The 12171-nt window shown below is 47.4% G+C and overlaps 1 protein-coding gene and 1 long non-coding RNA gene across 2 annotated transcripts in view; one reads left to right on the top strand and one right to left on the bottom strand.

Moving 5' to 3' along the window:
* Window positions 1-1193: 1193 nt before the first annotated feature.
* On the bottom strand, window positions 1194-11620 carry LOC122161944. Its single transcript, XR_006169358.1, has 3 exons — window positions 5807-11620; window positions 4718-4806; window positions 1194-3144 (listed from the first exon to the last, which is right to left on the bottom strand). It is a non-coding gene; the product is annotated as an uncharacterized LOC122161944 (long non-coding RNA).
* A 495-nt stretch (window positions 11621-12115) lies between these two features.
* FOXC2 (forkhead box C2) overlaps window positions 12116-12171 on the top strand; it is a 47149-nt gene continuing 47093 nt past the window's right edge. Inside the window, exon 1 of the mRNA XM_042821765.1 lies at window positions 12116-12122. Coding sequence (XP_042677699.1) covers window positions 12116-12122 — 7 coding nt within the window. The remainder of the gene's footprint in view (window positions 12123-12171) is intronic.

The following is a 12171-nucleotide window of genomic DNA, read 5'->3' as shown; positions in this document are numbered from 1 at the left end:
TTTTAATTTCTGAGCTCTGATGAGCGTAATTTTGAGCAGGTATTCAGTTTCTGTATGTTATAAATCGTGCTCCCAGATGTTCAGTGCCAACGGGCTATGCAGAGCAACTGCACAAATATAATATTTAATACCGAATGTCAGTTTGGGTGTTCCACTCAATTTCCTGGAAAGATCTTTAAACTCTTCTTATTTAGCCTGAATACCCAATCAGTTCCATACTCCAGCCCATGCTCTGTAATTCTGCATAGCTCAGTTCTCTAATTTCTGAGATGCAAATGTAGAGCAGATGTAAAAGGGGAGGGGAGGGGGGGATGTTCCAGCACGCTCAGCAGTGCTGGTTATCAGTGCAGGTTGGATCTGTGTGAAAGCACAAATCTCTGGGGCTTTGCAGCCTAAGTAGGGCTGCTGGAAGGGACTTGGTCAAGCTCATAGCCCATGCACTGAGAAATCATCCTGCTGGTGCAGCCAGTTCATAGCAGGGATTGCTGGTGGACTCATCCACCACCACTTGGATCACTGGTGGACCTATCCATCTCGGCTCTTTGAGTTGGGTGAAATTATTCAAGCATTTTACTGCTTGAAAAAGAAATACAATAAAAATCTGATTCTGGCTGCAGCCTCTGAAGCAGAACTGACCAAAGACCATATATAGTATCAAGCCAGGACAGCCTCAAACTTCCTTCCATCTTTTCAAGCCATCCGCCTTCCCACAGCACCATCCAAGTTGCATTAATCACAGGCTTCTTCAGGCAGATTAATCCACACTCACCATTTCTCTGATGTTTTTCTGCAAACATTGGATGCACACAGGGATACGGTGCACCTCACAGCCCCGTGGTGATGGGATGCAAAGGAAACAGCAGCTATTTCTATCAGGTCAACTGCACGGTGTTTCCTGCTCCCCCGAGCAGATCAGTCCCAGGTGGTCACACTTAGGACAAAAATGCTCACTTTCTCCATGCTCAGAGCTTGCTTGCCAAGAATAAAAACTGTCTGCTGAGTGACCCATCTTATTTCTGAAGTTTAAACATCTCAGCCGTGCAAGATGTTACAGTCGTTCTGTCACATGGGGGATGCATGTTCTTCATGTCCCGGTATCGTTGCAAACAAAACTCTTCAAAACACCTTTTTTCTCTTTTTTTCCTCTTTTTTTTAAAAAAAAAAAATTTTATTTTATTTGATTGGGGACCCTACTCATGTGTTCTACCACATGCATTTGTGGCCGTGCTGATTATAAAGCCTAGGAGATCTTTAGTTACATCAGTTGGCTCTTGTGTACATCTTTCAAAGAAAGCCATCAAAATAGCATTTGTGACTCATTACAGTTCTAACAGTGATGCTGTCATCTTTGCCTTCTTCCATTACCCATTTTGATCCAGCAGGCATTTTTTCTCAAAGCTTGAGGATGCCCCAAGCCCACTCTGCTCATTTGCCCACAGCCCTTGTAGGACTCAGCAGCAGTGGCCTTGTAAGCCAAACGTGGTTCTCAAAGCGATCATGTCCATTGGTGGGGAGTTGCACATCCCTCTTCTCATTGCTGCTTCCATCTATTGAGGCAAGGAAGAAAGCAGTGCTGGCCCCAGTGGGCTGAGGATTGCCACATGTGTTTCCCTGTGTTGGGTTTCCAATACTGGAGGACATCCCTGTTGGCTGGAGAGTGCCATGTGGGTATAATCAGTCTCAGGCAATTTATTTTTACTACCCCATGTAAACACTGCACTGAAATTGTCACTCTGATTTAGGAGGTGCCAGATTTTTTTGTTAGCCTTTCTTCCCCCCCCACCCCCCCTTTTCTTTAACAAACTTTATCAACACCTTCCGCTCTGTCTCTGGAGCAGCACTTCTTGAGCAGCTTTCACCAAGCATTTCCCTGGTGAAGGGATGTGCTTATGAGGTCTGAGCTCTGCCTCTCCATGCTGCCTAGTTTGTCCTTCTTGTAGGACTACAAGAAGGAGAGGACAAAATCAGTTTTTCACCCATTTAGTGCGCTGGAACTTGAAATATCATTTAATAAGAGCCTCTCAGAGAGAAGTGATCACCCAAATACAGATGAAATCGCTTAGAAAATTTGAAGCTGGCAGCCTCGTATGTTTTAATTACAGACTACAGTGATATCTGCTGAAAGCAATTATGTTCCAGCCCTTCCCACACATGCAGGCGGTCCCAGCTGAGCTCCAAGAAGGCTCACAATTGAGCAAAATCTTCAAAAAATAAAAATAAAAGTATGTTTTGCTCATGCTCACCCCTTGGAAATAAGGCAGAGATTCACTGTTCTGGACACAGCCTTGGTGCACATGCGGGGCGCGTGTAGGCAGACGAATGTTGGTGCATTGACTGAGCAGAACGGCCTTTTCCCCCTTTTTAAATGGCCTCTTGTTCTTGCCATGAAAATGGCCGTCTCTGCTTCGTCAGTACTTCTCTAACTTGCCACGGCCAGAAAAGATACCTCTGTTTAGAACCAGAGAAACGATCCACTAAAAAGCTTGAAACGGAGGATATCCATTTCACCGGCTGGAACTGGCCAACAGGCATGGCTTGCTGAAATGCGGTCGAGACGCTCAGATACAGTTCATGCTACTGATACCCCTTGCTCTCCCGTCAAAATTAGCCCAGATGAATGGGGTCTTTTGTAGTTAGGAAAGAAACAGTCAGAAATCACAATAATCTCTTTCTAGCCAGGTTTCTGTAGCGAGGGGTGAGTCAACGGCTCTGCGCGGTGCTGCAGAAGAAGGAAAACAGCAATTTCTCAGCGGTTTCCTTGGCATGTTGGAAACTGAAGGCGATCTTCTCTCCCACAGCCTGTTGTACCTAGGGCCGGGCACTCCCGTTGACTGTGTTCCAGCCATTCAGGCATCAATCATGTCCTTCAGAGCCCAAAGTTGTGCCCAAGGTGCTCGTTCCTGTCCCCATCCTATGGCTTGGGAGCCCATTGCGTCCCCACCCAGAGGCTTAGCTCTTGGTGAGGAGTTAGACTTCTTTTCTGTTATTCTAAAACTAAGTGCTTTGCGCATTTGGGGAGAATAATTAAATAATGGTCTGAGTGACAGTCTGTGGTTGGAGTTAATTTCTTCCAGTCCTCGAAGTGTCTAATTACACTTTCTTCGATGTTAACTGTACAGATTGTTTCAAAACTGCAAAGACCTCCTGTTTAAGAAAAAGAAGAAGGAAAGTCTCGTTTCGGCCCTCTGAAGTGTTGGGCCAAATGCCTTCTGACTTCAGCACAGTTTGTGGATATCTCATGGTTCATCTGCCCCTGAGTATCCTTGAAGGAATAAAAGCTATCTGGTGAAAATCCAGATCGCTGCTTCTGTACAGTTTTATACTCCCAGCTTAAAGCCAGTCTGTCTTTATCCTAGACCTGTGTCAGCTGGAGACACAGCTGTTGTGATTTGGTCACATTTAGAGATGGGTTGAGCCTTCCTGAGCAACACAGCTCTCATACGGAGACTTCTCTCAGGAGAGGAAGAAATGCTGTTCGGAGGTGTATTTCTACCTCTTTGCTATGGCCAATTGAGAAAAACAAACACACCCTGCTGCTGATTTTTCCAGTTCCAGTTTAAAAGGCATTAGGTGGGTGTCAGGGGAGATGAGGGGCAGAGTTTTGGGATGAGCCAGAGATATTCATTGGCCCTCAGTTCCCAAGGGATGAATGCTGGGAGCACGCCAGCAGCACAGTGCCACTCCTGACCATTGCTGGCCATCACATCCACCATGATTCAGACTGATCATGGCAAGCTTTTATCCACTCTTGACTTTGGCCACTCATAAAATGGTGATTTCATGAGTACCAATTCTTTGTCCCACCAATAGGCCATGGAATGGAAAAGTAACATGGAGAATTAGGATTGCCTGGCTCATGGCACTGCACGTGGATTTGTTTTTGGGGCTGGTTTCATGTCACAGCTCGAGCTGATGCTGCTCATTAATTTGCTGCGTTCATTGATCTCTCTGAGGGATGGACACCTCCAGTTTGAGTGGTGGCCTTCAGGAATAGTGTGGTATCCTCCAAGAGAGGGTGAGCTCACGTTGTGATTTATTTTTCTTTCCTAGGGTTTGTGACTGAGAGAGGAAGTGAAGGTTTGTTCTTTCTAAAGATTTATTTTGTTACATCTGCAACAAGTCAAGGGGAGAGCAGGGTAGAAAGGCTTTTGGTTTTGGGACTGGAACAAAGCTCAGTACTTGAGATAAACAAATAAGGGAAAGGAATTATCGAAGAAAGAGCTGGTCACAGGCTTTGTTATGAGCTCCACTGTATGACAATGAGAAACTCTGGTAACTTAAACCAATGTGAATGCAGACCTGAAAGGACTCTGAAAGGAAGAGCAGATGATTGGGGTATCTTATAGAAGAAAATGTCTGCCTGTCTGCTTACCTGGCTTTCCAGGCTTCCAATGTTGCTCTTATACATGAAGCAATGGACATGGACAACATCCCAAGCCTCAGGTGAGGGGACTCACAGCCATGAGTTGCCCAGCTCAGCCAAGCTGTGTAGCACACCTGCCTCTATGTTATGCAGCAGTGATGTTTGCTGTGCATCAGCAAGCTCTGAGACAAGCAAGACAACGTGTAGGTGCTGATGTGGCCAGTGTGTTTTACCTGCCAGATGTGATGTGCTTTTACATACAGCCAGAAGCTGTATGTGCTGAGGAGAAAATACATCTAACAAAGAATGTCTCTGAGTGTGAATATTCCAAGTATCTTTTTGCAAGTCATTTACCAAAAACGTTTTCAAATAAGAACGCCTTATCCAAGTCTCTTCCTTAGCAAGCAGGTGATAGAAATCCCTACCTTGTGCCAGTGTGGGAGCTGAATTTGTTCAGGTAGGCCAGCAGAGTTGGGGAGAAATAAGAAATGAAATGAGAGATACAGCATTTGTTAAAAGAACAGCATTTATTTCTCTGTGGGAGGGGGGAAAAAGATGGAGAAATGATGAAGCCTCCATTTCCACAGTGTTGTGTCAACAACAGCAAAAGCAGCTCATACAAATAATCCGCATGCTAAGTGAATTTAAAGGAATTACTATGAAATGAATGCCAGCTTGCTTCTCTGCAACTTGCAGATAGAGTCACCAAAACCCACGGTAGCATTTCCCACAAGGCTTACAGCTGGATGCCAGCCCCTGCACACATCCTTAGGACCTCAGTGTCCCCCCGAAGGAGGGTGGCAGTGGTGATAATCCCTCCCAAAGTTCTGTTACCTGTGCTATCCGAGTGCTCCTTATCTCACTGATACCCTATCAGCCCTGCTCAGGGTGCGGCTGGCGAGATAGACAAGTGGTACAATTAGCAGTAATCAGCCTAGTGGGAAACCTTGGGACAGAACAGGTCTGTGTCTCTTGGTTCTGTTGGAGAAGCCAGTAGGGTTGTGCAGACATCAGCCTGGAAATCAGGATGAGTTTTGTCCTGCCAGTTCCCTTTTTATCATTGTGTGTGCTGTGGCTGGTTATGGCAAATGTGGGGATGGAGAAGTTGACCTCCACCCTGGGATGGCTCAAACCTCCATGCAGCTGCTCACTGTGGTGTTGTAGGAGCACTGCTCTTACTGGAACCAGGGTGGATGGTTCATAACATCTGGACCACAAGGCTTTTAGCTAGGGCCCGCTGCTCCTCACTGAGCTGCCAGGGTGAGGAAATCCACAGATGGTGGGAATTGTCTCTGTCATCAGTGCACCCTACAGCCAAAAGAGCCTCCATAAGGTCATGATTTGGGTCATTTTGAGTGCACATGGGCTGATTTGCACCACAGGGAAGCCTGCCCCCATCACTTGCTCCACCAGCTAGCTTTGCCTCCACTTTTAAGCACTCACCCTTGAGGTGAGAGTTGTTCTTATCCCACCCATAGTGGGGCCACAATGTCCTCCATTCACAGTTAAAGCCCCATTGCATGATGTTCCCAAGCGCACAGCATGGTTGTGACAGTCCTTGGAGCTGCTGGCCAGAAACCTGTAAAGCAGAAGGGAAAATGTTTTGGTGGCAGAACAACAAATACTCAATAAAGCGCAGATTGTTTCTGTGCTTTTTTTTCCTGTGGTTCTTGCGCTGACTTTTCGTCCCTTAATTCACAGCAGAAGTGAGGCCGAGTGTAGTAGAGATTGAGCATGAATCCTCTGTGTTTCACTAATGGGAACAATTACAGCAGTTTCTTCTTTTTCTTCTGCCAAGCTGTGATACGAAATAATTTGCTGGGTTCCTGTTTCTATGGAAACAATTAGTTTCATACTATTTTTATATTGCACATCAATGAAATGATTAACTAAATGAAGGCCAACACTTCATAAACGTACTGTCTCACGCAATAACCATGTAGCTACCAAGTGCCACAGCTAAATGCGCTTGAAATGCAATGAAACCTACTCCACAAAGCACTTAGGAGCGTGTGAATATTTATTGATCTGATATGGCACTCGGCTCGTGAGCCAAAAATACTAAAAATAGCAAATGTGAGCAGTTAGGTGCCTGATTTTTGGGGTTTCTTTTAGCAGAAAATCCCATTTTCTGGAAGGGTGCTTTGAGCCAGCGAAGGGGTTAGGGACCTGCTGTGTAATGCAGATGGGTTTCAGCTGATGATGATGCTGAGAGCTGCCATCCCGCAAGCAGAGAAAAGCCAAGGGTGGATGGCTTGCAGCCCCTGTGCTCGTCGTGATCACAGGGACGTGCCTGGTCCCCAGCCTTTCTCCGAGGACTCGATGCATATTTTCTCCTTAAAACAAAATATACAAAGAGTCCGCACAGCACGGAGTGGAATTCGGGACTCTGCCCGCTCCCTCTCAAGCACATCTGGGAGCCTTTCCCTCGCAGAGCCGAGCAGCTGCACCACCAGGGAGGGCGGAGGGAGGAGGGAAGGATGCAAGCTCCCATGTAGGAAAGCAAGGGCTGGAATGGGAATTGTATTCGTAGACGCTGCAGTGGGTGGTTTGGCCTCAGGGCTGTTGGATGGGGATGGGACCACTGGGGATGGCACCCAGCCCCAGGGAGGTGCAGCCTGGGCTGGGATGGATGGGGCTGCCTTCCCAGAGCTCAGGCTTAGTGATTCAACCACTCGCTGAAAGGCTCAGTAGCAGTTGGGATAGTTTACTGCAGTGAGTAGTTTGGGAAGAATTCACCACACAACCCACTCTATTGGACAGCAAACCCTCAACTTCGTTGGGAAAAGCTCGGAGTCTTCATCTCCTGCATTGAGATCAGCTTGTATAGGAAAGGAAATGACATTTTCCTCTTCATTCGGGAAGAAATTTGTACCCAAATGTCTGCACAGAAGACCATTTTGTAAACCCATTTTCAGTTTAACAGTTTAAGAAAATCAGAATTTTGCTTGGAATGCTCTCTCTTAATCAAAATGTCTCCTGGCGTGATGCAAGCACAGTCTCTCCTTGTTCCTGATGATAGTCAGGCTGTGTCCAGCGACCCCTGTGCAGCCGTTTCTTGGAAAGGCTCTTGACCCAATCATAGAATCATAGAATCACAGAATCATAGAATGGTCTGGATTGAAAAGGGTCACAAGGATCATTTAGTTTCATCCCCTTGCTATGTGCAGGGTCTCCAACCACTAGACCAGATTGCCCAGAGCCACATCCAATCCTTCTTCTGCCTCTTTTCCATATGGTTTTTCTCTATGACATTTTAACTGGTGCTGAAAGCATTCTTGTTGCCCTGTGAAGGACCCAGAGATGCCCAGCAGGGCTGGCTGTCTCACTGCTCCTACCTTGCTGTGCTTGGCCCAAGTTGCACAACCAAGGCCCAAGGGTTCAGAGCATGCATGGACCACCCTCATCCAGAAGGCTTTGAAGCTGGGACCGTGCCTGTGCCTCATGCATGCTTGCATGCAAACAGTGCAGATGGGTAGTGAATCTGGAGAAGAGAACAGGCTCAAGCCTGCATTTAATGGCGAGTGTAAACATCCTCCTGAAATCCCTTTGCAGAGCCAGCCTTCACTGTTTCCCTGCTATTCTCCACTCCCCTTTTACCACCCAACCTCCTGACCTTGCAAAAATACGTCTCTGAAGGGTCAGAGCTGGAGCCTGGAGCAGATGCTGGAGCCTGGGATCAGGGGTGGGTGGCCTGAGGGCTGGACAGAGCAGCATTCCTGCACAGGGGCTCTGGCTGAGATAAGGTAGCCCCATGCTGTGATTTACACCAACGAAGCAGAGTTTGAGTGAGGCCTGCTTGCTCCCTGGCAGACAAGGCAAGAAAAATCCTGCAGAATGAAACCCTTTCAATCTGTCAGTAATGGTTTGCAGCAGAAAAAACGTCTAATTATATATATCTAAAAGCACCACGCTGGTCTGGACCACAAGCCATCACCCACATCGCCTCTAAGCCCAAATGCACTGAAACACACCAGTGACTGAGCTGATTTATTTTTGCTTTGGTTAAGCCTGGACCAGATCCTACTGGTTTTGCAGTTTTTAACTGGATATCCACAGTCTTCCTCTCCTAAATCTGCTCTGACAGAGGCCAGAGAACTTATCTGCAGAAGATCCTCTCTTCTGCCACAGCTTGCTGTTGCCCCCATGCACTGTGGATGCGTCTGGGTTCAGACAGGCAAATTCAGATTTTAGGCTTGTATTTTTGGGCTGCAATGCCTTTAATCCAATCCTTTTACCAATCTTTTGAACCCCAGATTTACTCCATCTACACAAAGGGTCTGGGGAGAGGAGAACCTGTGGAAGGAGATCTATAGGGAGACTGTCTCCATACCACAACCCAGCAAGTCCAGGGAGATAATCCCACTGCTAACACGAAGAGAAATTGGAGAGATTGGTATGGAAACATGGTTGGCACAGCTGTGAAGAAGGCTTTGGGCTGTGCAAGGCATGACCACCATATGCATTTGCAGAATCCCTCTGGCCTGGGGCCTGTTGATGGCTCAAGATTCTCATCTAGGAAACACATTTCCACACTGTTGGGTGATTGTTGAGAAATAGGTTCAAGGAGAGAGAAATCTGGTTTAGTCTGAGTTACAGCTACACTTTTAAGGTCACACTGAGAATGTGACACCAAAACCAGGACTAAATTCTTTTGGTATATAAAGAAAACCTTCATTGAGCACAGAAGATGACTTTTGGAATTTGAGCACTTACTACTTTTTTCCCCCATGTATTTTATTATGCAGTTTCTGCTCCCACAAAGAACACCAAATTCTCTTCCTTCTTTCCGAGCAAGCCAAATAGAAGGAACACTAACAACCAGGTCCTCAACCTCCCAGCTTCTCCCATTGCTCTAGCACAGGACAGCAGACAGCCTTAAGCCTATCTAAGGGATTCCATTGAAACGAATCAGGTAACAAATAGAAAACATACAGTTTACACATTAGAGTGCAACAAAGAAATCTTCCCTTAGCAAAACAATAGGGCCATTGTATTCCTGCCTGAGCAGTCAGCAAACTCTGCCGTCCAGGGCTGCAATGAATTAAAGGCTGTTCTGCAGCAGATACAATTGCTGCTCCTTACACAGAAAAGCACGTTGTCTGGGCGTCTACAGCATGCTGAGTGCATGTGTTCTTGTTCCTAGGATAGTTAAAATCTAGCAAATGGTTGAGGAAAAGGCAATTTGCAGGCTGGAGTGACTCAGCTCTGCGCTCATTTCTCCTGCTCCATAGGATTCTCAGTAATGCCATGTAGAAATGCTTACAGACAAAACAGCCCCTGGCAGAGTCTGAGAGCCTGGTTGGATGGGCAAAAGGGCACCAACAGTTTCTCTGCTGCCTGAACTATCTGTGTGCATGGCTGTTGGGCTTTGTCCTTGAAGGTTTTCAAGGCTCAGCTACACAAAGCCACAGCAAACTGATCTTGTATGGGTCATGCTCAGAACAAGAGGTTGTGTTGGAGTCATCTGAGGTCTCCCTGCAACTTGAGAGCATCTATGCAGGACAGGGTATCAGCAAACTGACTTCTTTTGCCATTGAATGCCTTCACTCATTGGCCTTGGGCAAGGTACTGAAGCTTTCCTTGAGTGTATCTCCAACTCTAGTTGGCCAACATGATCTGCTCTGAGCTTGTTGTTCTCTGTTATTGGTGTAGGGGCTGCCTGGATGCTGGGGCATTTCCATAGGGGTCCTCAAAGCCACCAAAAAACTGCTGCTCCTTGGACACTAGAAAATATTAAACCCAATCAGTAAGCAGTGATGTGCCCTCAACAGTAATTAGGGATTATTGTGAGACAAAAGAGATCAAACCCTGATGGTGTGAGTTAGGAAGTGAAATGCAAAGAGCAATAGCTAGAATGATGTGAATTTCTCCATCTCAGCTCCGAAGGAGTGTGACAATGGGCCTCAATAATTCAGAGCCTTGGCTTCACTTGGCAAATTCCAACCCAAAGCGCTCAATGCTTATGTTCTGTCTTCACATGTGAACTGCTGCTGAGGCTCTCTATCACCAGAGCTGGCCCTGGGCTCCCTTCTTGCCTCTCCAAACCTTAATGGAGATGGGAAGAGGGAGGCGAGACCTGTGAAAGCACTTTCTCCTGCATCCCCGTTCCCAGAGCACGCACATACCATGTGTCATGCTGAAACTGGATGCACCTGCTAGAGGAGCTGTGTGGGGGCAGGCATTATGCGCCAGTTATAAATCCTTGGGCTATCAACAGCCTTCAGTAAACATTTGGACAATCCTTCCTACCTCTCGCTCGTCCAAATATTTGCATCAAGTGGGGCTGTGAGCCGTTTCCTGACATGCTGAGTATCTAAGAATATCCCCGGATCGTAGGTCGGTTCCAGCGCGCCGTGATGGATCGTCTCATTGGGTGAAATAAATGGATGGGGAGAAAGAAGGAAAAATCTATCTGTCTCCCAGTGATAAATCCAGGTCGGGATGGAGGGAAACAGCTTGTGGTTGCGGATGGTGTTTGTAGAGGGCTTTTAGGATCTGATCTGAAGCACCCAAGGGTTAATGATGAGCAGCGCCAAGCTCTAGCAGCGGGTACGCTCCCCTTGGTGACTCTCTTGGAAGAGCAGTGGAGGATGCCCTGAAAGCTTCCTTCCTGCAGTGCTAAGCACAGGGCTGGAAGCAGCCTGAGCCAACGTCGGATGTAAAATTGGAGCCTGCTTCAGCAGAGCTGGGTTTGGCAGCTCCTCCTGCAGAGCAAAGCATCCCCCAGGTGAGCTGCAGCGCATGGGGCTGAAGGCTGCGTGCGAGCTGCTCCATGCAGCTTGCTGCCAAACCAAAATACATGTATATATATCCCTTTTTTTTTCTTTCTTCTTCTTCTTCTTTTTTTTTTTAAATGCAGGAAAGCAGCTAACACTCCACTTTAGTGGTTCGTAGGGTTTCCTGCATGCAAAACCTGTGTTTAAAACTACTGTGCTAAATGAGAGCGCTGGGAGGATGGAGCACAATAATTTCAGCCTTCCACTCTGAGCTCAGCGGGAACTTCATGGCTAAATATACACTGCAATAAGCCAGCGGATTTTCTGATAGCACAGCAAAGGAAATGTTTGACCCTCAGCTTAATTGCAGGATAAAGCTGCTCAGAGTGTAATGTGGCTTTTCCACTGCAGCTTCAGTTTTGTGCTACGCTTTCGTCCCATCTCAATAAAACCAACAAGCCAGCGATACATAAAAGCAATGCAACCATCGTGCTAGCCAGAAACGCAGTTATGTGAGCAAACCCCAGGTTGGGGGGGGTGTTACTCATCCCCCACTTACCCCCACCCCAACACCAGGTGATTTGCTCCAGCATCCCCTCCCCGCCGCCCATCGTTTCCATTTGGAAGCCCCCAGCTCCGCGCCCTCTGTGCACAGACTAAACAACATCTGCAAAGCTGCCTCTCTCCCCTCCAACCCTCCCAGGGAAGGAGCTGCTCCCAGATGGACAGGAGAGAGTCGGTGTCACCGAGGAGGGCTCCAGGGCTTGGAGGGGGGGGGGGGGGGGGGGGTGGGGGGGGGGGGAGGGGGGGGAGCAGCAATGTGGCGGAAGCATAAAGCACCTGTTGGGAGGCTATTTAGGGATTAGCTGAGTGCTGACAGACAAATTGGCAAGATTAATAAGAGCAATCAAGGCTGTGTGGGCTCGAGTTGTGAGCTGACATTAATGTGACATCACTTTCATCTGCTTTTTGCCTCGCACCGCATCGCTGGTGCTGCGGCATCATTAGCGCTGCTCGGGAGCGGAGCGGTCGGATGCTGGGTTAGAGGAGGGTGTGCGTGTGAACACGTGTGCACATGTGTGTGCACAC

Source organism: Centrocercus urophasianus, unplaced genomic scaffold (genome assembly GCF_019232065.1).
Source record: "Centrocercus urophasianus isolate 14NV4802_14NV808 unplaced genomic scaffold, USGS_Curo_1.0 seq_2, whole genome shotgun sequence".
In the NCBI taxonomy this organism is placed as follows: Eukaryota; Metazoa; Chordata; class Aves; order Galliformes; family Phasianidae; genus Centrocercus; species Centrocercus urophasianus.
Note: the sequence above shows the minus strand (reverse complement) of the source record. Positions and strands in the feature narration are given on the sequence as shown.